We start from the raw sequence: 27,821 nt of genomic DNA on the forward strand, positions 1-27,821 counted from the left end.
TCAGTTTCTTAAATTATTTTGAATCTTGTCGCTTAGCTTTTTTTATTTTTATCGAAACAGGAATATCCTAGCCGAATTAGGTTCCTTAGTCTAATTTAATTTAATTCTACATAAATAAGGTTCAAATACATGAGTTTAATTCCAAGCCCTCACTTCTTTTATTGATTTCAAGAATTACCCCAAAAATAGTACATGTACGTTTTATACTATAGGTACCATCAAATCAATTTGAGATCTATATATATATACATTGGGAAATGTGTCCATAGCACCTATATATTGAATAAAAAAATTCCTCATTTCCCTTCCCCATGGCCGGCCAACCTAGGAGAATGTGAGGGACCTATTTTCAAGACTTGTAATTATGACATTCTAGAAGCTCTAGTACCTAGTACCCTTAAATCTAGGGTTGTGTTCCCAACACTAGTTCCATTCCAACTAGAGGCCAACCAAATATTGTCTAATCACATGATTAAGTTCCCTAATCACTCCCTATTCCATTAGACTCCAAGTAAATCCAAACTTTTCAATCCAATTCCACCTAGTGGGCCTTTATGTCTTTTTACACCAAAATTGCCTATAAATACAACCACCCCCCTAGCATGGCATACACAAACAACACGCACTCACATAGATTCGGCTTAGAGGAGAGAAAGGAGAGCAAGAGAGAAGTCTTGAGAGGGAGAGGAAGGAAGAGGAGAGCAATCTTGTTCAAGTCTAGCAAGTAATTCACAACACAACTTTCTCTTTTATTTTCCTTTTTCAAATACATGTTCTTAAGGGATCTACCCATTGTTTTCAGATGTGTTATTAATGATTTCCTTGTGTTAAAAATGATAATATTTGAGCCATGATTCTACCTCTCTTGTAGTTCCCCTCATTACGGTACAAAACTATCTTTTTCATACCAATCTCTCAAACTTTCCAAAGGCACGCGTTCAAGCTAATTTTTTGAGTTTAATATATATTATTTAGCATGTTTTCATCACAAAAGAAATGAAAATTTTCCCATAGTGGATCCCTTTCTCACAAATCTTCTTGTTTTGGATATTGTGCCTTAAGAATCTGTTTTCACAGCCAACTTTCAAAATTTCTAGAAACATGTAGACAATTATTCTGGACCTCCATTTTATGTTAAAATCTTCCTTAAGGAGTTGTCTTTCAACTAAAATTGGTTTCATTGAAAACGAGTGAGCGATTTGTGAGAAACTTCAATTTTCATAACGATCGACGAATCTGGACAGCGCTGGAACATTTCTTAAATAACTAAATATCTAGAAAAGCTATCACATTTCCGAAATATGTTCTGAAAACTAGATTAAATTCTCTACGAACCATAGGGAGGCCGAGTTCGGTAAAAATCTAAAATAGCCCTTTTGATTTTAATCTTTCAATGGTACGGAATTTGGAAATTTAGTTTTGCATGAGTGTTTTATGCTCTTGTGTACATGAATATGCTTATTAGTTTATGATCATGTCTTGGTATGGTATTTCATGTGTTATGGTTATGTTCCTTATCTTCTCCATTTTAATGATGCTCATGCTTATGTGGATATTACTATCTTGTTAAGTTTGTTCTAACTTGACTTAAAACATTTATCCAAACGGAAAACTTAATTGGGATGGTATTGGGTTTTCGATCACTTGAATAATGAAGAGATGATAATGTGTTATGTATGGATTGATAGGATGTGCTCCCTAATCGAAGTTTAAGTCTTGCGCAAGCAGTTATCGCGTAAACCCTGGAATGGAACAGACGTATTCGGACTCTCTGCAATGGTTTGATTGGTGAGATAAGGTTGGGTCCGGATGGGACATTCAGGAAGATAAAACTTTTTTGGAAGGATAAGGTTGGATTCAGGAGATAAAACCTTTTCTTTTCACTGTCCCTTTTGAGGCCCTGCGGTTGGTACTACGCGGTATATAACCGTTGGTAGGCATCCAAGATTAGTTCTGCAACAAAGCAACAAAAGGGGGAGTTCCGAATAGTCCATTTTCCAATTCTTGTGGTTGGGAGGATGAAATCTCTTTGGGGGATTTCTAGAATACTAACCACTAACATTATAACCTTGTTATCTATTTGAATGACATATTCATTTCCTCTATTATTGAAATTGTTGTTATTGAGTTCAATATCATGCTTCACTACTTGTTTGCCATAAACATGATGGTGTATTGGATTGGGGAAAAGGGATGGGGGTGTGTGTGCGTTTACTGGGCATTCAAAGTTCACGGCGTTTCATGCCAGGTATTGAAGACTATTAGGCTGGTCGAAGGCAAAGCTGAAGTATTTGAGGACGTATGGCTATCCTATGAGAGTTAGGGGCTAGTTATGTTATACGTGTTTGAGATTGTAAGTGATAGATCCCATGTTGTATTTAAGACATGATTTGTAATTTATATATGTATATATATATATATAACATTTGTAATCTATCCTTATACCCCGTCAACTCATGTAGGCCTTGTGTTAATACCTTGTCAAGATCTGTCAAAAATGTAGTTTTGCTATCTAAGGTGGTTAGACTTTGAAGGGAGGCTATTTTGACTCCTCCAACCTTCCGGGATCTTGCTTGGTTATTATCCAAAGGACTCATTAGTAATGTTTCCTACTCTTGTAACCTTAGATAAACCCTATATTTAATGGTTAATATATTATCTAATGCTCCCGATTTTTGGAGCGCCACAACTTGGTATCAGAGCCTAGGTTCAGCCCTTACCCACGCGTTTCGACTTGCAGTTAGAGATTTCCTTGCCTCAACTATGTTATATTATTTCAACACTATTTACTCTATCAACTAAAAGACATTAAAAATCAAATTTTGCTTAACTGACTTTAGGACGTTTCTTCGGATTTTGGGCATGGCAACGTTGGCTCATGAAGCTGTATAGTGGTGCTCTAGTTGGAATCAGGGAGCTGAAGAAAGCATCTGAATGTAAGACCAACAGAACCAAACTTTCATAATGAAGAAGGAGAACCTTGATCAATAAATCAAGACATGTGGTTTGTCCAGAACTATTAAGAATAGCGACGGAATCGGTAGTTGAGTTGGACTATGTTAGGAAACATAACATGAATTACTTGAATTAGAAGCATTTCACCTTAGAAATTCCCTTAACTAACCACGTTAGTAAAACCCTAACCTGCACCTAACTGTACGTTGGCAGATGGTGAACCACACACAAGCAAACAATTACACTAGTACCAGCGACAACACCAACCACAACGATGACGTCAATATTAACAGGAACGGCACAGCCGGGATCAATAATCACATTTCTACACCCACAGCCAACCTACCCGGGAATATGGAAAATCGAATTATGAAAGAATTAGAAAGGTTGAAGAGCACACGTCAGAATGAGAGGACACATCTATTCTCCGAATTTCGCAAACAGAGACCGCCGATCTTCACTGGTGAGCCCGATCCTAAGATCGCTGAAAATTGGATTCTGAAAATTGAGAAGATGCTGGAGACAATGGGAATAGTCGAGCATGCAAACAAGATTGCTTTGGCCATTTACCAGTTGGAAGGTGAGGCAGACCATTGGTGGACATTAATCAAGGAATCTAGGCACATCACGACTATGACTTGGGTGCAATTTAAAGAATCGTTTTTGAGGAAGTACTTCCCACACACTGTTAGATAGGAAAGAATTCGTGAGTTTCAATTGCTAGAGCAAGGCACAATGACGGTGACCCAATACATGGCGAAGTTCGAGGAATTAGCTCGTTATGCGACTCGATACATAGCCGATGACGAAGAGAAAGCACAAAAATTTGAGTGGGGTCTAGACCCTATAATCAGAGGAAGGGTTTTGCCCTTGCGACTCCCTACTTTTACAGATGTGGTGGACACAGCACTAGACGCAGAACGGGAGGTAGAAGATACCAGACGGATTTGGAGCTTGAAGAAAGAAAGTAAAACCCATATGGGACCAGAAAGAAACAGCCGAAGACATGCAGTACCAAAACCGTACTCTAGGGCACCACAACAATGACGACAACAACAACAACTACAACAACAACCGCAACAGCAGTACCAGAAGGAAAGCTTTCAAACAAGATCAGCTTGGCCAATCCAGTGTTACTATTGTCAACAACTGGGGCACAAGAAGAATGAGTGTCCCCAACTCATCCAATTAGGAAATCAAGGAGAAGGTACGAAAGCAAATGCATAAGGGATTGACAAACAGAAGACATGAAAGAACAAGCCAGGTCCAACCAGTCAACAATACCAGAGGGAAGTAGGCAACAAGAGGCCTGGGCTCAATAATAATCAAAGGCCAACTGGCAGAATATTTGCACTACGAGGAGAAGAAGACGAAGACCTCACTAAGCAGTACCCTGAGAGCGAGAAATACAACACATATGAACCCGAGGAACTGCAGTATGAGCCATGGTTAACCTAGAAGAATGTAACTAAGTAGTTATAACTCCTTTGGAATGACTTTTTGTAACCTGAACGTAGATGGTGTAAATTTCCTTTATTTAATCCAGTCTTAGAACTTTTGGGTACACCTTTGATTCGTCGCATTCCTTCATATCTGCAATTTGTGTTAGGACATAGGAATTATTTGTGCAATTTTCGAGGCACCCGACTCCGACCTCATCTTAGAAATAGATTCGTTACTCGTACCTTAGCAATTATCGATAGTTACCAAAAGAAGGAGATGACTTACCCATCCAATGGAACGCTTTTATTATTTAAGGGGGGATAGATTTGTTTCCATGATTCAAAACAACAACTTGACAAATGCAATGGCATCAGCAAATTACCAAGGGATCAATTCTTAGCAAGAGCATAGATCACCAAATCAGAAATTTGGCAATACAGGCCCTTACACTGGAGCAGCAACATCATTACCCATACAGTGAACAGTTCAAGAAGCGCGGGAGATTAGCTTATCTCCTTAGTCATTAATCAGGGAGGAATTCGATTCAAAATGCTATTATTAGAATAAGACCAATGGTGGCTTGGACAAAGGAAGAAGAAATTGAGAGAAGAAGATGATCCGGCTAATTGCCCACAACAATTTGAGACATGAAGAATGACTGAAATTTCGGGGACGAAATTTTTTAAGGGGGATAGGTTGTGGAGCCCCTGAAAAAAATGTATTCTCTTTAAAAACCCTTATGTTTGAATTATTTCCTTGAAAGCCCCTCAGTTCCTTAAATTATTTCGAATCTTATTGGTTAGTTTTTTTTTTTATTTTTATCGAAACAGGAATATCCTAGCCGAATTAGGTTCCTTAGTCTAATTTAATTTAATTCTACATAAATAAGGTTCTAATACATGAGTTTAATTCCAATCCCTCACTTCTTTTATTAATTTCAAGAATTACCCCAAAAATAGTACATGTACGTTTTATACTATAGGTACCATCAAATCAATTTGAAATCTATATATATATATATATATATACATTGGGAAATGTGTCCATAGCACCTATATATTGAATAAAAAAATTCCCTATTTCCCTTCCCCATGGCCGGCCAACCTAGGAGAATGTGAGGGACCTATTTTCAAGACTTGTAATTATGACATTCTAGAAGCTCTAGTACCTAGTACCCTTAAATCTAGGGTTGTGTTCCCAACACTAGTTCCATTCCAACTAGAGGCCAACTAAATATTGTCTAATCACATGATTAAGTTCCCTAATCACTCCCTATTCCATTAGACTCTAAGTAAATCCAAACTTTTCAATCCAATTCCACCTAGTGGGCCTTTATGTCTTTTTACACCAAAATTGCCTATAAATACAACCACCCCCCTAGCATGGCATACACAAACAACACGCACTCACATACATTCGGCTTAGAGGAGAGAAAGGAGAGCAAGAGAGAAGTCTTGAGAGGGAGAGGAAGGAAGAGGAGAGCAATCTTGTTCAAGCCTAGCAAGTAAGTCACAACACAACTCTCTCTTTTATTTTCCTTTTTCAAATACACGTTCTTAAGGGATCTACCCATTGTTTTCAGATGTGTTATTAATGTTTTCCTTGTGTTAAAAATGATAATATTTGAGCCATGATTCTACCTCTCTTGTAGTTCCCCTCATTACGGTACAAAACTATCTTTTTTATACCAATCTCTCAAACTTTCCAAAGGCACGCGTTCAAGCTAATTTTTTGAGTTTAATATATATTATTTAGCATGTTTTCATCACAAAAGAAATGAAAATTTTCCCATAGTGGATCCTTTTCTCACAAATCTTCTTGTTTTGGGTATTGTGCCTTAAGAATCTGTTTTCACAGCCAACTTTCAAAATTTCTAGAAACATGTAGACAATTATTCTGGACCTCCATTTTATGTCAAAATCTTCCTTAAGGAGTTATCTTTCAACTAAAATTGGTTTCATTGAAAACGAGTGAGCGATTTGTGAGAAACTTCAATTTTCGTAACGATCGACGAATTTGGACAGCGCTGAACATTTCTTAAATTACTAAAAATCTAGAAAAGCTATCATATTTCCGAGACATGTTCTGAAAACTAGATTAAATTCTCTACGAACCATAGGGAGGCCGAGTTCGGTAAAAATCTAAAATAGCCCTTTTGATTTTAATCTTTCAATGGTACTGAATCTGGAAATTTAGTTTTGCATGAGTGTTTTATGCTCTTGTGTACATGAATATGCTTATTAGTTTATGATCATGTCTTGGTATGGTATTTCATGTGTTATGGTTATGTTCCTTATCTTCTTCATTTTAATGATGCTCATGCTTATGTGGATATTACTATCTTGTTGAGTTTGTTCTAACTTGACTTAAAACATTTGATCCAAAACGAAAACTTAATTGGGATGGTATTGGGTTTTTGATCACTTGAATAATGAAGAGATGATAATGTGTTATGTATGGATTGATGGGATGTGCTCCCTAATTGAAGTTTAAGTCTTGCGCAAGCAGTTATCGCGTAAACCCTGGAATGAAACGGACATATTCGGACTCTTTGCGATGGTTTGATTGGTGAGATAAGGTTGGGTCCGGATGGGACATTCAGGAAGATAAAACTTTTTTGGAAGGATAAGGTTGGATTCAGGAGATAAAACCATTTCTTTTCGCTTTCCTTTTTGAGGCCCTGCGGTTGGCGCTACGCGGTATATAACCGTTGGTAGGCATCCGAGGTTAGTTCTGCAACAAAGCAGCAAAAGGGGGAGTTCCGAATAGTGTCCAATTCTTGTGGTTGGGAGGATAAAATCTCTTTGGGGGATTTCTAGAATACTAACCACTAACATTATAACCTTGTTATCTATTTGAATGACATGTCATTTCCTCTAGTATTGAAATTGCTGTTATTGACTTGAATATCATGCTTCACTACTTGTTTGCCATAAACGTGATAGTGTATTGGATTGGGAAAAAGGGACAGGGTGTGTGTGCGTTTACTGGGCATTCAAAGCTTACGGCATTTCATGCCAGGTATTGAAGACTATTAGGCTGGTCGAAGGCAAAGCTGAAGTATTTGAGGATGTATGGTTGTCCTATGAGAGTTAAGGGCTAGTTATGTTAGACATGTTTGAGATTGTAAGTGATAGATCCCATGTTGTATCTAAGACATGATTTGTAATTTATATATGTATATATATATATATATATATAACATTTGTAATCTATCCTTGTACCCCGTCAACTAATGTAGACCTTGTGTTAATAACTTGTCAAGATCTGTCAAAAATGTAGCTTTGCTATCTAAGGTGGTTAGACTTTGAAGGGAGGCTATTTTGACTCCTCCAACCTTCCTTGGATCTTTCTTGGTTATTATCCAAAGGACTCATTAGTGATGTTTCCTACTCTTGTAACCTTAGATAAACCATGTATTTAATGGTTAATATATTATCTAATGTTCTCGATTTTTGGGCCATCACACAATGGAGCAATCACTTGGAGAGAGAAGCCACTTGGGAACTTGAGGATGAAATGAGACAAAAGTATCCACAACTTTTTGAGACTACAGGTATGTCAAATTTCGAGGACGAAATTTCTTTTAAGGAGGGAAGAATGTAAAACCCAAGTTGTGTGTAGGATTATTTTATTGGATAGATTAGTAATTAAATTAATTTATATGGGTCATTGATTAATATAAAAGAATTAGTTATGAGATGGTATTATATTTTCTATTACTTAGATGGGTAATTTTGTAACTTTGAGAAACTAGGTTAATAAGCCCACATGTTGTGGCTTTAAGTCTTGGAAAACAAACAAAACGAAGGCTGGGAATTGCTCCATAGGCGGCTAGGGTTTGAGAAGGTAAAACAAAAAAGAAAAGAAACGAAAAAGAGAAGAGAGGTTCAAGTGAGGCGGCAATAGGGATTGGAGGCGACACGTTGGTGATTTTGGGACACCTATTGGTTAAGGTAAAATCTGTCTTTACTGTTAATTATTAAGTTTATATTGAGGAATTTAACAATCAATGCATTAAGGGGATTTGGAAGATTTTAGGTTTTGAGAATTGGGTGCAATGTGTAAGTGTAACTTTGGGTGGGTAATAGAAACAATGGAGTTTTGTATCATGGGTAAGGGTGTGTTTGGCTATAAAGTTGGGTTGAATGGTTTAATCGCTTGGATATTAAAGCAATACATTAATCTAATATGGTAGGGGCTTTTGTGGGTGTATGTAACACGTAAAAATATTAATTTATTTGAGGTTTTGTTTATTAGGTTTGTGTGATTGAAGTGGTGAGCTGGGTGTTTGGAGTTGGTGTTGGAATATTATTTCTAAGCGTTTGGTGTAAGTAACCGTCTATCACTGTTGGTTCATTTTTATTCCTACTGAATCGTTTAAAAGTATTAATATTTATTTATAGCCATTATGTTCTCTTAAAATAAAATATGGGTCAAGTATAAAACAACATCGAATATTATTTTGAAAGTTATTTGAATATTTTGTGAAACTATTCTGAAAATTGTACCAAATGTTTGTTCTGAAAATATCGAATATTTTATTTTAAAATTGTGTATTGTTTGAATTTTTGAACATCACTCTAGTCTGACTATTATTTGGACCCTAACCAATAGGGGTTATTTATTGGCACATAAACTAGTTTCTTTTGAGGCTTTACCACCGGCCTATGTGTGGTTCTGGGCCTTGTCACAGGCTAAGTGACTGTAGTCACCAAGACTTGGGTTTTGTGAATCAAATCATTGAACCATCTGAATATTGAACCATCGATTTGAACGACGAATTTACTTTGAATTATCTTGTTGGATTTTCAATTAAAATGTATTGTACATTGTTTATTTTTAGCTATGAAACCAACTTACAAATAATTGTTCATTTATTGAATTGTAGCAAAAATTATATTTTTTGGTTATTGGCTACTTTTTTTTTTTTTTTTTGTATACTTGATCTAGCTAGCAGTGATGGTTGGTTATTTACTAGGCTGTCTAGCTTACCCTTATTATTTTTTTTTTCCAGATACTGAGGAGTAGAGCTACGCGGGGTTTTTACTTGTGGGAGCGCCGAGAGTAGGACTATGATTTAAGTACTTGGATTTTTTTTTTATTTTATTAGTGGACTTGGTGGACAATTTCATATGATAAGAATTATCTAGTTGTATGGTTTTTAGCATTATGATATTTAAGGATTTAATTTGAGTATTTTACATTATTTGTTATGTGTTGGACTCTTAGCCTTGCATACTCACTTAAATGAGTGTGCGGCATTGTCTCGGAGCTTGGGGCTTGAGAGAGAGAGAGAGAGAGAGAGAGGGGGAGAGAGAGAGAGAGAAGGGTAGTCTTCAAGAATTACGTTTGAAATCTGAAAAATAGCGGGTGAGAGAAATGTGATCTCAGCCTTTGATTTGTATGCCACATAACAAATGTCCCATCAACTCCTTAGCAACAATGAATGTATACCATATTGAAAGAAACTGACCAAGCTACTGCTAGTCACAGTGATGCATCTAAAAGTAACAAATAATAGACACAAAATACAACAAAAAATAAAAGCTAATTGAGAAAGTAGATATAGAGACATACCTTGACACATATAGAGGAGATATAGAGGCATGGAGAGAGAAAACAATTAAGATGGTCCTTTCTTTACAATGGTTACTCTTTTTATTAGGCAATGACATTATTAAAGGAGAGAAAAAGAACAAACAAAATGAAATAAGGAATAATCTCTTTTCCTTTCCATTTATATTATGATCAAAGAAAATGACATGAATACACAAAATAAGAGCAAAAGTGACACAAAAATCAAATATTTTTAAGTTTGAATTAACGGATAAACCTTACAAAGCCCTATCGAGGCTCATATGGCCTTCATAGGTTATCATCATCAACATAGATGTTCATACTTTGCGGCTGGAATATCTTCAAAGTCACAAAATGACAACTGAAAAAATGAAACAAAATCTCCAATGCAAGAATTAAAACCTAGGATTAGGAAGAGAAACATGTGCAGCTGAGAAAGGGAAGAAGAATCTGGAAACATAATTGAAGGTCTGTGACACTCCTGATTCCATAATTAAAATAAATACAACATAAAACACAATAACCAAGTTAGTTATCAGCACTACATCATGACTGAAAAAAATAATTATTATAAACTCAAGTATATATCAATAGCAAAATCCAAACTTGCAAGTTAGTTTAACAATAGATCTAAAACAATATACATACACAATGCTGATAATAAATGTTTAAAAAAAAAATTAGAAACAACAATAGCTCTACAACAATCTCCAAAATCCCAACCTGCAAGTTAGTTTAACAATATACATACACAGTACTGATAATAAATGTTAAAAAAAAACCAATAGCTCTACAACAATCTCCAAAATCCCAACCTGCAAGTTAGTTTAACAATAGATTTAAAACAATATACATACACAATGCTGATAATAAATGTTAAAAAAAAAATTAGAAACACAGGGGTTAAACACATTATGTGGAAACACAACTCATAACCACAACACAAAATTTCAATTAAATGGAACTCAATAAATTATATATTCTAAAAAAGATCGTTACCTCCAATTGGGGATGGGCTCTAATGGGGGGAGACCAGGTATAAGAGAGAGAGAGAGAGAGAGAGAGAGAGAGAGAGAGAGAGAGAGAGAGAGAGAGAGAGAGAGAGAGAGAGAGAGAGAGAGAGAACCAAAGAGTGTGTTCGACTCTGAGAGAGAGAGGGTGGAATGGGGAAGAGAGCCTCTCTACTAGACTGGTAGAGAGAGATGGCATCAAAGCCTTGAAATTTTTGAAATTTGAAACCTGAAAAAGCTAGCTTGAGAGAGAAAGAAAAATAAAAGAGAAGTGTGATCTCAACCCTTGAAATGTATGAAAGGAAATGTAATTTGAGCCATTAATTTGTATGCCACTTAGGACAAATGTCCCATCAACACCTTGTTTTGTTATATAGATTATTTAATAAAATTCTTAAATTTCATAAAATATTAAATAAAACCCTTAAGTTGTTAAGATATTATCAAATCATTTAACGAAAAAAAAAAAAAAAAACTTAATTTTCATTGATAAAATATTTAAAAAGCAACAATTTCTCTAAAATTAAGGTTAGATAACATATTAATAATTTAATATAAGAGACTTATTTCACACTATATAAACAACGTAAAATTTATCATTTTAAGTAATGCATTTATTATTTAAATTTTTTTTAAAGTTGAAATAAAGGAATTTTTTTTCCGGTCAATTTGCATTACTTATTTATTCATATGTAAAAAATTATTATTTTATCTTTTTTAAATCATATATTATTCTCAAATTTGAATTTTAATTTTTGAGTCATTAAATTTCTAATCAATGCATATTTAAAAAAATGCAAGTTAATACTTCTTAATGGTTCGTCAATGGTGCTTGGCATGAGAGGTTGAAGATAAAAAAAAGAAGCTTAATGGTTACTCAGTGGTGGCTATCAATTGTTTTTGGTTGTTGTTGTTAGCTGATGGATGTTTTTGGATCTGATTGTTACAAGTTTTATATATGTATTATGCACATTGCTATTGTAACTTAAATTCTGTATTAAAAAAAAAATTAATTTGCTTAAAACTACATTTGTGAGTTTGATTTAGTTTGTTGCAAAATTCAAGTTGATTTGTTTTAACATGTTACAGTTTTAAATATTGCCAGCATTTTCAAGCGTTTAAAAAGAAGAAAAAAAAAGAACTAGTGATGTGAAACAAATGTGTTAGATTTTGAAGGAAGACCATTCAAATCTTTCTTATATTCTTCAAGTGCCTCCATCTGAATACTTATAATTCTAAGACTCAGTCATTAGGTACGGTACCTGCCAGAATGTAATAGCTTGTCAAGACCCCAATTTGCAGGGACGGATTTAGGATTATGTCTTTGGAGGGACTACTCTATAGTTTAAAAAATTGGGGGCTACTCTATATAATTTTAAAATTATTTGTAAAAAATTTGGGAATGCAAACTCTTATAATTTTAAGTTATTTTAAAAATTTTAATATTATATATGATATTTTTCAAAATTTTGGGGGTGCGGCTGCGCCCCCGCCCCCCTAGATCCATCATTGCCAATTTGGATACATCTTGGTGGTGTGCTAACTGATTTTATAGCCAAATTGGCCGGTTCCTATTATGTATTAGATTGTAATCGTTACAGTGAATGGCTGGCTACATCCCACGACTGCGAACTCGATTCTTGATACATAGTAATGAGTTTCCAGTTAGTTCTCTCTCACAACCTGTATCATTTTCTCCTAGTGTAGCATTAGTAATGAATTTTGCAGATGGTTTTGTGTTCAAGTTTGGTTATGAATGTCAATAAGTCTCTCTCACAACAGGCTGTACACAGAATCATGTATACACGATTTTATTCAAATAAAATGAACACAAATTTCGCAATCTATGCTGTGTCTTAGACAATCTTTAGGCAATTTCATTTATTTAAGTTCTTACATTATGAGCCCAACACAGAATTAAACCACATAAAATTGTCTTGAATATGATGGGGCCCACTAGGGGGTCAGCTCCCCAATATACCTTTTCATACTTCTGCGGCATGCATATTATTCCAACCCTCTGCTCAGTAAAATAAATGTCATCTATATAAAAAATAATTTTCTTAGACATTTATAAATATCGAAATAAATTACATTTTATTTTGGAAAATTTACCCATAAATCCTATTTCCTGAAATGTTGAACCATTTAGTCCTAAATGTTTTCCTATGCTCCATTTAGTCCTATTTGATATGCTGATTTTGGGGGGTTTGATTTAATCCATTGCATTTTTACGTCAATACCCTTTACCTGAATATTTCCTTGAACAGTTGTTGGTGAATTCAATTGAGTTTCGTAATGTTCAACTTATTGTGGGGATGTTTCTGGGACACCCAAATCGGTGAGCACCATTTTTTCTCTAGCATTTACGATGCATTACAACTGATTTTCTGCAATCAACGTGTTTGTTGTTGTCGTTCACCATTTCGGTTTCATTACCATTGTTTTCCTTCATTTACATTGATTCCACCATTGCTTTCATGGAGGCAGAATACCGTGAGAGGTCTCTTTCCGTTGGTCGGCATCATCTTCCCCAGAGACCATCATTTTTTCTGTAGCATTTACGATGCATTACAACTGATTTTCTGCAATCAACATGTTTTAGTGGGGATGATTTTTATTGGTTAATTTTTTTTTCACCATTTTTGCGATTTCTCATAGACGGTTATTTTCGTTCTGACTCTGTAACTGGTTCTTTCATTATTATGTATTTTGATTGACATTGTTTCTGATTCTTTATTGTTGTTGTCCACCATTTCGGTTTGATTACCATTGTTTTTCCGTCATTTACATTGATTCCACCATTGTTTTTGATGGAGGCAGAATACGGTGAGAGCTTTGTTTCCGTTGGTCGGCATCATCTTCCCCAGAGACCATTGCTGTTCTTCGCACTGTAATTGGATATTTCAAGTTGGTGGCTTTCTGCGGTGGCATTGCTGTGTTCAAGCCCCTGGGTGAAGGTGTGTTTTTTTTCTAGAATTTTTTAAGTTTCCTCTGATCTGTCTATGGGATGGGTGCGCTGGTTTTATCAATGGAGGGATGGGTCGTTGGTGTTTTTTTTAAATTTTCCTGCAATGCTGTGTTTAATCAAACAAACGCACACATACTGTTCTGTTATGGTTGTTTCATGGGTATGTTGCAGCCGTAATGGGTTCTTCAAAATGTGTGCAGGTATGGATGGGGGAATTTTGCTGGTTTGTTCGTATGGTTTAGTTAATGTTCTTATTCGGTTGAATCACGATTCGTCGTATGTGAAGATTGTTGATGAAATTTGTGGGAAGTTCGATGGATTGGTACCAGGTGCGGTGTGTTTGTTTTTTGATTTTCCCGGATATAAGAAGTTTAAGGTGGATAGCGACGACGACATTCAAAACATGTTGTGCCTTGCTAAGTCGTTCGGGATAAATCACATTGAGGTCGTCATTCAGGAAAGTAGTGTTGGTGTGGGTGGTAATCGTGTCGTGTTGGATTTCGCGGACGATGGGGGAATGTCACGGCATGTTAGCGGGAATGAGTTCGTGGATGACCAGATGGATTTGTTACCAATGTACTGTCCGAACAAATCGAAGACGTTTCTGTCGGCGCAATGGGCGCATGGTATTACCCATGTGGGACAATGTTTTGATGGTGGAGCAACTGAATTCCGCGAAGTTCTGTGTAAGTATGCTGTTGAACGTGGATTTCAATTTAAGTATGTTAAAAATGACTCCGTGCGAATTACGGTAGTGTGTAAGTTTGCGGCTTCAACAGATTGTCCGTGGTCAGTTCATGCGAGGATGTTACCGTCAAGTGGGGTGTTATGTGTTAAGAGGTTTGATAGTGTGCATACTTGTGGGGCTGCTATACGTACTTCTAGGAACCCTCGTACGGGGTCTGATTTGGTGTCCACAGTTGTTGCAGATCGACTGCGTGATAAGCCATTGACGCGCCCCACTGATGTCGTGTTTGATTTGAAGAACGATTATGGTTTGGATATTAGCTACCGGGTGGCATGGTTGGGTGTTGAGAAAGCTAGGGGCGAGGTGTACGGGGATCACGCTACGTCCTTTGATCAGCTGAGGTGGTATAGCAATTCTGTTATGCAAAAAAACCCAAATAGTTACATTAATCTTGAGTTTGACCCAAAAACCGGGAGCTTTGTTAGGTATTTCATATCATTTCGCGCTTGTATAGATGGGTTCAAACACTGCCGGCCTATGCTTTTTTTGGATGGAACGTTTTTGAAAGGTAGATTTAAAGGTAATTTGCTCGCAGCTACTGCTAAAGACGCCAATCAAGGTAATGGTGTGTTACTTTACCTATTACTGCTTATTTGCTGAACATACTAGTAAATAGATACTTCAAATTTTTATACATTTCAAATGTTTCTTTCCCATTCAATAACGGAAAAAAAAATTGAGAACATTGAAATAGGGTCTCCTCAAATAAAACTGAATAGGAATGTAACACACAGTGGCAGGCTTATTCGTTTTAAAAATTTTTAAAATGTGTCGCACTTTTTTATTCGTGGATGGTTGTATAAGTTTTGTCATGCCTAACTTTTTATGTTGCATGTTTGGTCTTAGGATTGTTTCCGGTAGCCTTTGCTATTGTTGATTCCGAGAATTCAGCTAATTGGGAATGGTTCCTTCATAATTTGAAAGAAGTTGTTGGGGGTGGGCGAACATTGACTTTCATATCTGACCGCCATGTCGGATTATTACACTCTATGCCCATTATTTTCCCTTCAGCGCATCATGCATATTGTTTGTTGCATCTGCAAATGAACTTGCGGGATCGAATGAAATATGTTAATGCATCGCACAAAATTGGGTTGATGCGAAAGTTACGGGAATGTGCATATGCGCCCACTGTTGCTTGTTTCAATGAGAAATTGGAGGAATTGAAGAAGGCCAACCCAGTTGTGATTGAAGATTTTATGAAAGACCTGCACCCCAAACACTGGTCTAATGCGTATTTCAGGTAATTCATGGCCTGCACAACGGGTTATGGCATATTTAAAAATTCCCACGTGTTTTTTTTCAGTATATTTTGTTTTGGTCTTTTTAATTTACGCTTTGTAAATGGGTTTCTTTTTTCTAAAAAAGGGGCCAACGGTATGGGGAGATGTGCTCAAATGCTGCGGAATCTTTCAACAATTGGGTTGGTCAGGCTCGTCATCTCCCCGTCACGAGATTGGTCGATATGATAAGGGGTCAAATAATGGAGCAGATGTCGGAGCGCAGAGTTAAATGCAGTAAATGGGACGGTGTTTTAGTTCCGAAAATGGAGAAAAAATTGGTGGCAGCGTATAACGACAGCAGAGCTTGGTGTGTTAGCCAGGCTAATGATGATGTCTATGAGGTCCACTCCCACCCATCGGTGTTGGTTGATGTCGGCAAGCTGACATGTTCTTGTTTTCAGTGGCAGATCAACGGGTTCCCGTGTTCCCATGCTGTGGTTGCATTCCGTAATAGTGGAAGAAACATCTACGATGCCATAGACTCCGCATTTTGCATTGATACATTTCGAGCTACTTATAGCGGAACCATATACCCCATCCCAACAGTGGGGAGGCCACTGTTTAACCCAGCTGAATGTTTGATAGCTCCGCTGACGGCCAAGCGTCCCCCCGGTCGGCCAAAACGGAAGAGAATTCCGTCCAAGGGGGAGGTAGTGCAACGTATACGTTGTGGTCGTTGCGAAAAAGTGGGCAATCACAATAGGAAGACATGCAAAGAGCCATTACAGTTGGGCTACCATATGATTTAATTTGGTTGTTAAGAAACTGGGTTATTTGGTTTTTTTAAAAAAATTCCTTTTTTTTTTTACATCAGTCATTCACTTTCTGTTATTGGTTTAATTTGTTTTGTAGGATATACATTTTAACGTAATCCATCAACCATTTCATTTCCCATGTTTGAACAATTACACTCCACCTTTAAGACCCAACCATTTTAGTGTGAAATATGTTCTGCTTAACACTGTGCAGCCATGAAAGTAGCCAGTGGTTGTTATTTTTCAAATCTGTTTTGAATGACATTGTGTACACACGAAAAGAGTCAGTGGGTGCCGGTTTTTGTTTCAAATCTGTGGACATCATAACAGATTTGGAAACCAGTCATCCACTTTATGTTATTGGTTTAATTTGTTTAGTAGGACATACGTTTTGGGTCCCCGCTACTGAACACTAACACTGCTCATTTGAAACACAACCATTTAATTCTCAAAGGACGCTTTCATTAACACTGTGAATACATGAAATAAGGAATTGGTGCCGTTTAAGTTTACAAATTTGTTCACATCATACCAGAACATTCGCCCAAAGTGGACTCTGCCAACCTGTATCCGGAACGGCAATGGATTTTTAATGTTTCTGTGGCTGCTTACAATCCATTGTCATTGCACAAAACATGTACCCATTACCAAATGACTTACAATAAATTGAACAGGAAGGTAATTTTATGTTATTCTCAGCATGGTATCATCACAATTCTGATTAAGATGGCAATGCGAAATTAATCTTTACTCGTGTCATACTTACCATGTGGTTGACGTGCTCAGTCGTTGCATGTTCACTTCCATATAAATCAAACCACGCATACTCCCGTGGTGGAAAACAGGTTTACAAAACTGAGTCTCGTCATGCCCAACTCCTGCATACATCACACCATGTTCACATACCCAGGCCCATCTGCCATTTAAAAACAATGTACTTCACATGACATAAAAGTGTAATGCACTGTGAAACTGTTATTATGCAAAAGGTGAGACAATTTGAATAGCTTACTAAATAATATCAACATTCATATCCACAAAATACTGGATCCTAACCCAATATTAAACCGTTTGCCACTTCTGCATTACCAAAAAAGTAACGTATATGAAACTAGTTTTTGCGTCCTACTTTTATGTGTTTCCAGACTAACAAAACATTATATACGCCGATACGGGAAAAACAGAAAAAAACATCCTAATGCTGTTGTTGCAACTTGCGCACTGGGAAATGTCTTCTCAACTTGTTATAATGTCCTCCCACGGAGTCCACTGCCCGGGTCACTTAAGAACATTTCCACCATTGCAGCTCGTAGCCCAGTTGGGGTCAGCCCATCCATCGAAGTATTCACTTCTGCACCACGAATGTACTGCCTGATTATGAAGCACACGAAAATCCCACAATCCGACCTGCACTAACAAACACCGGTGTCAATGTCACAGACGTGATACATCATCAAAACAGTACGCTCAAAATAAAATGAACATTTCTTACGACTCTGGAACTTGTTGTGGGCAATCCACAACAGATACAAAACTGCCATCAAACAGCTGTGCGCCAACAGCTGTAGGTGTAACTCGAGGCTTCACAAATTTGTTGTGGTGATCAGCCACCCATTGTTTCTGTCCATTTTTCACATGTCAGTGCAGTTTTGTCCACAGTAACATTAACATTTTCCACATTGCAATCTGCCCATAATGCACATTGTAAACTGAAATTTGTAAACAGCACTTACCACTTTTAGAGCCTCATTGTAGTGCTCATCGCGCACTCCACGTCTTGGCCGCATCGAGTTGTAATGTTTCCAATTCCCACTTTCTGAATCGCACGCCATGACTGTCCAATGGTTGGCATTGTAGATTGGGATTACTGTGTATCTGCAACCTCGTGCAGCCTTCATGTGAACATTCAAATACTTCGCTCGGGAAACAGCACTACTGTTTCTCATCATATCCTGCACAATTGTCCAAAACCACCATCGGCGTACCAGGTTTCATTATGCAAATATTTTCCAGATTTCAAGGAATCAAATAAAACTGAAGATACATACCGAACAAACACTAGTGTAAATGTACGATGCCCCAACATATTCTGCCCTTCCAGATACCATCTTATGCATTTCAGTCAACATTGCAGCGTATGCATCGATTACCTGCAACATATGTCACCCATTACAACTCCACCACAATAGTAATAATAACTTTGTAAATTTACATTTCCATTTACATATTCTTCACTGTGTTTTAAAATTCATTTGCCATTTCCGACTGCCACATCACTCAATTCACAAAGGAAACAACGGTCAGATTTGCATATGCTTTTTAAAAATAATTAAAGAATCACTAAATACTGTACGATTCGTTACACGGAACCAGCTTACATTGCCGTGTATGGAGTTCTGCTGCACCAAATCTTTGATGTCCGTGAAATGGACTTGTATTCCATTGTGTCCACCATCCCACACTATTAACCTGCACACCGTGCACCAAAATTAAGAACCACCATAGAGCATAGTTTTACAAGTTGTACATGTTAAACAATAGAACATTTCATCCGAACAACGTACCCGTCCCCCTCTAAAGTGTACATTCTTTGTAGTAGTTCCCTGTCTTCATCCTTCACCATGTTCCACACAGTGTGCCGCCTATTCAGACCGAATCCATTCCATGTTTTACGCTCCACCTCGACGTCCTCAACACTGTAAATCACCCCGGGTTCAACTGATTTACCAAGTCTGACATTGGTGTTTACCTGTGGACGCCCAAATATGCCGGGATATTCGTAGTCTGATAACCTAAATTCCCGTCTTGCCTTGTTCTTCACCCTTTTGACAAGTGATGTAATTTTCGGCCCTGAACTTGCTGCACCTGCTGTGTGTTCACTATGACCTTCTACAACAACGACAGCTGCGCCATCCTTTACATTGCCATCAGCTACTGTCTCTGCATTTATGGGGCTGCAGCTACCCTCTCCCCTTGCCACAGTTGTACGTACAATCCCATCTGCAAAGTCATCTGTCAAATCTTCAATCCCAGGGTCATTGTCAACAAGTTGTAATTCGTTGATCCGCACGTCTTCGGGTTGGCCTCTACGACATGCAGACCGCTGCGCACTTTCGCAACTCGTCACATTGGCAGACCCACTCACTTTGCCTGACAGACTATTACTTGGTGTTCGCTGATTCGATCCAGCATTCACAGCTAATTGTGTGACCTCGTGAACCTCAAGGTCATCAAGACTATCTTCCAAATTGCTTACTTTTTTGTCCAATCGATCAACCTGCTTGGTGAGCCGTGCAATTTCTGCATCCTTATCCACAATCACAGTATTTAATTTTGCAAACAAATTACCAGCATGCCGCCCGAGCAGTTTTTCCAGTGTTTCCACACGCTGTTCCAGTTCACATATCTGTACATCTTTCATATTGATCTCACTCTCTAATTCAGTAATTCTTGCTTTACAAGTTATCAGCTCATCGCGCACCCCTCTTTGTTCCCCACCCACGTCTTCACCGTCTGGAGTGCTAGACAGTTCCAGAAGATCTGGGAACAATACCGGCCAAACCTCTCCACGTGACACCAGCTTCCCAGCTACTTTTTCCTTGCTGGTCGGTGTTCCAGTATTTTTATTGTCATCGTCATTGGCCCCCTCTATTTTCATGTCACCCTTTGTTTTTTTGGCCGGCTGCCAACAATTGAAGCTCGGCTCCACGCTGCCAACATCATCTGTCTCAATCACAGCCCTGCGTTCATCGCACACTCCAGGCGGTTCCACATCCGCCCTAATTCTACTACATTCTTTTGGTTCAATAGCAGCAGCAGGCACCTTCAGAATATGACATTCATTAATCGTCCCAACAAGTTTGCCACACTGGACCTAATGAAAGTTACCAGCAAAACGTAGCACAATTTCAATGTTTTGGTATTGGAAAAATTTGCAAAACAATTAAAAGGGTTCTAATTGCATACCTCAAAGCAACCTTCTGACGACAAATTTATTACTCTTAGTTTCCCCACAGCGGCTGCAATGTTCCATCTACAAAAACGTGGTGTCACGTCGGGTCGTTCCGGAGCGACGATGTTTGAATGCTCACAAATAAGGAACTGAAATTAGACCATGAAACATCCGTTAAATTAACACTGAAATGGGTTATATGTTTTACCGCTGAATTTGAACCACCAAATAAGGAAAAAACATAAGTACCAGCAATGCTACTACGCAACCAGTGACCTTCTCTGGCTTATTGTGCATCTCATTTAGTGACCCAATCAATGTGTTTCTTATTGTTGCACTCCAGTCATAGTGCTGCAACGTGTCTAGTTTGTCAATCACACGGACAAATGCCCAACCTATATGCTCGCCGGTTGTTGCGAAAAATAACTTGGCGCACACATAAAGACACAACAATTTCGCCACATCTTCTTCGTCACGCTCCGTATGACCACAGATGGCTTCTCCCAGCAAGTCCTTTATTAGTTTTGAGGAAATTCGGGTAACATTTGCGCAGCGTCTTTGCATGAAATCAGACGGCCCTTTCCCACCCTGTGTCATATCCAATTTCTCCCTCCCACATTGTACCCCAAAGATCAACCTGATGTCGTTGTTGCGCAATGGTAACTTAGCTCCACCGATGTGGAATTTCTCATCTTCAGGGTTGTAAGTTTGTATTATCCGACATACCGTCGCATCACATTTTTTGAACATTTTAGGATCCAGCTCGTTAGCCCGAATAGCATCAATCATCAGCCAGAATGGCGTTCTCTGCAACTGTCTGACGTGGGCATCGCGTAATTCGAGTTCCAGAACTGTGCTAATCAGCCCGGATATGTTTGAACGGTACATTAATTTCGACGTATCAACAACAGCTCTCTGAACAAGATCACCCGGCCCTTTCTGTTTCTTGAAAGGGAGCTTTGCTTGTCGTTTACTGGGTTGCCTTGTCGATGTGTGTGGTGACCTCAAGCCAATTTTCCGTTTACCAGTCCTACTGCCACTGCTACCTGAACATGTTTTACATTCAAATCAGAAGAAACAAATTAAAACTGCCAACACAAAACATAAAATGTCATGATGCATTACCATGAAAAAATGAATCTTTTACACCACCACATGTTCCGGCATCAGGCAATTTACCAGAAGAACACCAAGTTTTATGCCCCATGTCATGCCATCAAATTAAAATCTGAACTCAAACGTTAACATCACACAGGTAAACTCTGATTTTCATCTCATCGCGCACTAGGCCACAAGTACATACTGCATGCATTATATGCAGTACTAACCACTATCACTTCCCAACTAACTAATTATATTGTTCTGTACTAAATTTTGTACAAATGCAACGAGCTGTAGCTATGCATTTCAACAATAACATCCAACAATTAAAGTGACGCTACGTAGATTATGTCAATGGATTGAAGAACATTACAAATGCGTCACCACTTCAATATGATTTTCACAACATCAAACACGCTACATAACATGATTACGACTACGCATTGGGCAGCAAAACGTAAACAAAAAATAAAAAGGGGCCCCGATTTGAAATTTGTGATTACATCACCGACATGATTCTTGCACAACATTATACTTTGCTTCGATGTAAAAAACCAAGAAAAAAAATACACACCCCCCCACATGTTAAGATGGTATACACCACCAAACAAATAGGTAAACCATGTTCCCCTCAACCCCCCTATCCCCCCCCCCAACCAAATTCAGGGAAACCCAGTACACACTTGATAATAAAATTGCATTACCATTTCATTTACATTCAACGCAGTAACATTACGACAAAATCACAAAAAAACACCCAACTTAACAGGACAAGAACATTGACAACCTACTTTCCGAGAAGACGCATGAATTTCTCAAAATCGCACCCAAAAAACAACACTAGTTCAGCGTACATTTTTAACAATTTCATGTATTTCACAAATCCCACAACATTAACCACTTCCCATAATATGTCACCCATAACACCACAACTTCATAATGTAAATGAAATCAAGGGTTTACGTACAGAGGCGCTTAACGTACCTGGAACCATTGTCGGGCGCCTACGAGGACTTTCCGCTCGCTATTTCGAAGCACAGAAGTGTCACAAGCAACTACACCGCAGGGTTTGATGTATCAACAGCGAAGGGGTTTTCGTATTTGATGGGGATTACGGTAAAACACAAAATGCTATTCTGTTGACCTGGAATTCACATCGTCAAGCAACATTCTGCAACTGCAATGCCTGACATGCCGCCATTAACATCGGAGAACTGTTCAACCTTCCATACACGACTCTTCGATTACGGGTTTGTTTGGAGGGAAACAAATTTCTACAGAAGACAGGTTTGGGGCATTCCAGTCATTACGACATTGGGGGTTTACTTAATTACCCTTACTAAAACGTGTAAACATTACATTGAGGCGGGTTTAGTTGTCAATAACATTATGTTAGGACTAATTGGAACATAAGATAAAAGATAGGACTAAATGGAGCATAAGATACATATTTGGGATTTATTGGTGCGTCGCCCTTTTATTTTATAGAATGAATGACAAATATAATTGTAAATTTGAATAATCTATTTTATAAAATAAAATGTGATTTGTTAATGTGTCAATAAATGTTCGATGGAGTTGATTTTTTGAATAGATAACTTCTATTGCGAGACTTACGAGCTAAATAGTTCGGATCATGTGCTTGAGTGGGACCCGTAGAAGTCTATGAAAGAGTATGTGAGTCTGTTTGTTTTGGATGATAGAAGAGGGAATTGGACTAGGATAGATGTGTGACCCACTATAATGGTGTTTGTTTGCAAAATTGAGAAGCTGACATATAAGCCTTGGAGGAAGGGATTAGCAAAGGCTTCCAAGGGTTGGGTTTTAAAACTAGTGAGGAGATTAGGGAAAATTCTATTTTCACACGCTACTTCCTCTTTTTCTACATCTTTTCTCAATACACACTCTAAGTAAATTTAAATTATAAACTTTCACTCAATACACATCCTACCATACCAAAAATACCCTTACCATCTTCATCCTCCAAACTCTAACCCTAACAAGCCACCACCGCTATTGCCGGCGGCGGCGGCACCTCTGCTTTCTTGCAAAACTAAAATTCAAGTTAGTCACATACACTAGACAAGAAAAGACTCTTCGAAATTGTGTGGGGGTTGGTTGAGTTTCCAGATATTGAATACAAAACACCACAAACTCGTCTAATATTCTCTATCTATCTATTACTACAGCACCATACATATACATTCTTCATGGTTTCAACAAACCTCAGTCTTTCTTGCTTTCCTTCATTTCACTCTCCTCCATTGTTGCATTCAGCAATTCTTCTTACTTTACTTGCATTTTCTTCCGAAAAATTACCTGCATTGTGACAATTTTCTTTGCTTTTTTTTAGTGCTTCCCTACTGGGTCTGGGACTGAGTTTTTTAGTACTGGAGGACTTCTTGAATGGGTTGGGAAGAAACTAACTGAGCGTGGAACTTTATTTCAAATTCAAGGTACCTTGTTCTAACTTGCATTTGCAACATAAAGAAAATGAGAAGTAACCTTTTGTTTTGAAAAAATAAAAATAAAAAATCACAAATGGTGTCCAAAAATTGGCCCCTGTTTTTGCCTATGCTTCCATGTTGCTTTATTTATGTTCAGCAGTTAATTCAATCTGTAATAGTAGAGCAAGAATGCAGGACAGAAACATATTCATGACCATGTCTTCCAGAATTGACAGACACAGTTCACTCAGACTTCAAATGTTCAGCACCCAATATGCCATCTTGCTCAAGACCAATCAAGTAAGGCACCATAATTGTTCTCATATCAACCCCTTTTCTTGAATAGATGCATGTTAGAGTCTCTCTCTCTCTCTCTCTCTCTCTCTATATATATATATATATATAATAAGTTTTTTTTTTTTGACCTATATATAATAAGATTGGTTTGAGAGAGTTAGAGTTAGGGTTATGGGCAAGGGATATTTTGGTAATTTAATTTTAGGACAAAAATGTAATAAAAAAAAATCATTAAGTGTGTGGAAAGAGAGGAAGTAGTGTGTGGAAATAGAATTTCCGGGAGATTAGCTTGGAAAAAGACTATTTAGCCTATGTTGTGTGTTATGTATTTGTGTATTTTTTGTGTGTGTGGATTTTATGACATTATATATATATATATATATTAAAATATATCAAAAACACCATAGGGTATTTATGATATTTCATGTAATTAATCCCTCACTAAAATGTATCACAAACAAACACAATTTTTCTTCGTTTCACTAATAGTCCCTTAACTAATAGTTCACACACTAACAATCCCACCTAATCTAACTCTAAAAATAAACGGGCAAATGAGATATGGAGGTGAGTTCATCCCACTCACTAGAGATATTGTCATTGGTTGGTATTCTTATTATTTTTTATTAGAGATAGATTCTACTATGGTAATTTGCACATTCTTAATATTTTTTATTAGTTTAATTTTGTACATGTAGTAATGTAGCTCATGAGGTCAAACGATAACTGCTCATTTATTTTGATGTATATTTAAAAAAACAAAGGCGCACAATGTTTGTAAAAAAAAAAAAAAAAGACATTGTTCGGCGATATTTCAAATTATTAAAGACATCTATGATAGTATTAATATGAAAATCTCGAATAATGTCTTTTTTGATAAATGTGAATATTGTTCTCTTCTTTTTTGAAAGGAATATTGTTCTCTTCACTACAAGAAAAAGCATTTTTGCCGACCACTTTTAGCTACCAAAACTTATTTAGTCGCCAAAAGTCACGGAATTGGCTACCAAAAATAATATTAGTCGGCAAAAGTCAACTTTTTAGCTACTAATTTTTTTTAGTAGGGGAATGTTGATTATTGGCTACTAAAAAAAATTTAGTAGCTAAAGATATTACAATTGGCGACTAAAACAATTTTTAGTAGCTAAACATATGACAATTGGCGACTAAATAAAAATTTAGTAGCCGTAGAGGTACCTTTAGCTACTAAATTGTTTGGTAGCCAAATGAAAATAAAAAAATTAATTTTTAATCTTTCCCGACCAAACTTTTGGTCGCCAATTGTCAACTTTCGGCGACAACATTCCTTTTAGTCGCCAAAGACCTACCTTTAGCTACTAAATTATTTGGTAGCCGAATGAAAATAAAAAAATTAATTTTTAATCTTTTGCCGACCAAAATTTTGGTCGCCAAATGTTAACTTTCGGCGACAACATTCCTTTTAGTCGCCAAAGACCTACCTTTAGCTACTAAATTATTTGGTAGCCGAATGAAAATAAAAAAATTAATTTTTAATCTTTTGCCGACCAAAATTTTGGTCGCCAAATGTTAACTTTCGGCGACAAAATTCCTTTTAGTCGCTAAAGACCTACCTTTAGCTACTAAATTATTTGGTAGCCGAATGAAAATAAAAAAATGAACAAAATAGTTATTTTATTTTATTAATAACAATACCATTAGTCTCCACTTGAAAATTTGACTAAACAAAATAGTTATTTTTATTTTTATTTTTATTTTTAGGTTGTACACCCACCATCCAAAATTATTAATATCTTATTTTATTTTTTATTATCTCAAAATATTAATTTAAAAAAAAATTAATTATTTAAATAATATGAATTTCTTATTTTGTCCTTTTTTTAAATCTATTAATAATACAAAAAGTACAATTATGACAATGTTTGTTTCTACAAAAATATACTATCAAAAGGTAATTTTGAAAAATTAATATTTTTAAAATGTAATAATTGTATTATAAAAAGAAATTAAATTCTGAAAATAGACTATTATTTTTAGATAGAAGAAGTTGTCGGCTTTCATTTGATGGGTTGAACACATCTTTTAATAATTGGGCCCTCACGCGAAAGGTATGCTCTCACTCATCTCTCTCTCTCTCACTACCTATCTTATCTACCACATTTACCACTACTGCAAATGCCATTCAACTACCACCACTCTTCTCTTTCTCTCTTTTACTTATCACTCTTCTTTCTCTGTCTGTTTGTCTATCTGTCTGTGTGTCTTTCGTTTATCTTTCTTCTCTCTATCTCTCTCATTTGTCTTCTTTCTATGTCTCTCTCGCTCATCTCTCTTCTCTCTATCTCACTCATCTCTTTTCTCTCTCTGTCTCTCTCATTCATCTCTGTTCTCTCTATCTCTCTATTTTTCTATTCTCTCTCTCGTTCATCTCTTTTCGCTCTCTTTCTATATATCTCTCTCATCTCTTGTTTCTCTCTATTTTTCTATATGTCTCTCCCTATCTCTTTCTCTCTCTGTCTCTCTGTCTCTCTCTATATCTCTTTATCTCTTTATCTCTCTCTCACTTATCACTCTTCTTTCTTTCTTTCTCTCTCTGTGTCTGTTTGTCTGTTTCTCACTCTTCTCTCTCTTTCTCTCTCTTTCTTTCTATGTGTCTATCTATCTGTTTATCTCTCTCCCCCATTGTGTTCACATTGCTCACTCTCTCCCTCATCTCTGTGTCTCTCACTCATCACTCTTCTTTGTCTGTCTGTCTCTTTCTTTCTCTCTATGTCTTTGTCTCTCTTCTCTTTCTCTCTCTCACTCATCACTCTTCTCTGTCTGTCTGTCTGTCTCTATCTCTGTCTCTCTCTCTCTCTCTCTGTCTCTCGTGCATCTTTCTTCTCTTTATCTCTCTCATCTCTCATCTCTCATCTCTCTCTCTATCTTCTCTTTATCTCTCTCGCTCATCTCTCTCTGTGTCTCGCTCATCTCTCGTCTATCTCTTTTCGCTCTCTCTTTCTCTCTCTTTGTCTATATCTTTTCATTCATTTTTTCATCTTTCTTTCTCTCTTCTCTTTCTCTTTCTCACTCATCACTCTTCTCTTTCTGCCTGTCTGTTTATTTGTCTCTCTCTCACTCATCTATCTCTTCTCTCATCTCTTTTCTCTCTCTGTCTCTTTCGCTCATCTCTCTTCTCTTTATCTCTCTCGCTCATCTCTCATCTTTCTCTGTCTCTCTCGTTCATCTCTCTTCTCTCTATCTTTCTTTCTGTCTCTCTCGTTCATCTCTCTTCTCTCTATCTCTCTGTCTCTCTCGTCC

The 27,821-nt window shown here is 37.1% G+C and overlaps 3 protein-coding genes across 3 annotated transcripts; 2 read left to right on the top strand and 1 right to left on the bottom strand.

Moving 5' to 3' along the window:
* The first annotated feature begins 13,016 nt into the window (after nucleotides 1-13,016).
* On the top strand, nucleotides 13,017-16,884 carry LOC114271805 (uncharacterized). Its single transcript, XM_082917032.1, has 3 exons — nucleotides 13,017-13,948; nucleotides 14,160-15,266; nucleotides 15,554-16,884. Exons 2-3 carry the CDS (start codon nucleotides 14,162-14,164, stop codon nucleotides 15,952-15,954), a joined length of 1,506 nt encoding a protein of 501 aa, XP_082773158.1. The 5' UTR covers nucleotides 13,017-13,948; nucleotides 14,160-14,161; the 3' UTR covers nucleotides 15,955-16,884.
* On the top strand, nucleotides 16,095-16,739 carry LOC114294107 (uncharacterized). The gene has a single exon (XM_028238224.2). It carries the CDS (start codon nucleotides 16,095-16,097, stop codon nucleotides 16,737-16,739), a length of 645 nt encoding a protein of 214 aa, XP_028094025.2.
* An 872-nt stretch (nucleotides 16,885-17,756) lies between the features above and the next one.
* LOC114294113 (uncharacterized) lies at nucleotides 17,757-22,925 on the bottom strand. Its single transcript, XM_082913429.1, has 9 exons — nucleotides 22,783-22,925; nucleotides 20,947-21,743; nucleotides 20,712-20,846; nucleotides 19,310-20,619; nucleotides 19,124-19,214; nucleotides 18,794-18,895; nucleotides 18,479-18,697; nucleotides 18,238-18,365; nucleotides 17,757-18,152 (listed from the first exon to the last, which is right to left on the bottom strand). Exons 1-9 carry the CDS (start codon nucleotides 22,790-22,792, stop codon nucleotides 17,990-17,992), a joined length of 2,955 nt encoding a protein of 984 aa, XP_082769555.1. The 5' UTR covers nucleotides 22,793-22,925; the 3' UTR covers nucleotides 17,757-17,989.
* Between the last annotated feature and the right edge of the window lie 4,896 nt (nucleotides 22,926-27,821).

The sequence above is a fragment of the Camellia sinensis genome, chromosome 2, assembly GCF_055761805.1.
Source record: "Camellia sinensis isolate YWXY chromosome 2, ASM5576180v1, whole genome shotgun sequence".
NCBI classification, from domain to species: domain Eukaryota; kingdom Viridiplantae; phylum Streptophyta; class Magnoliopsida; order Ericales; family Theaceae; genus Camellia; species Camellia sinensis.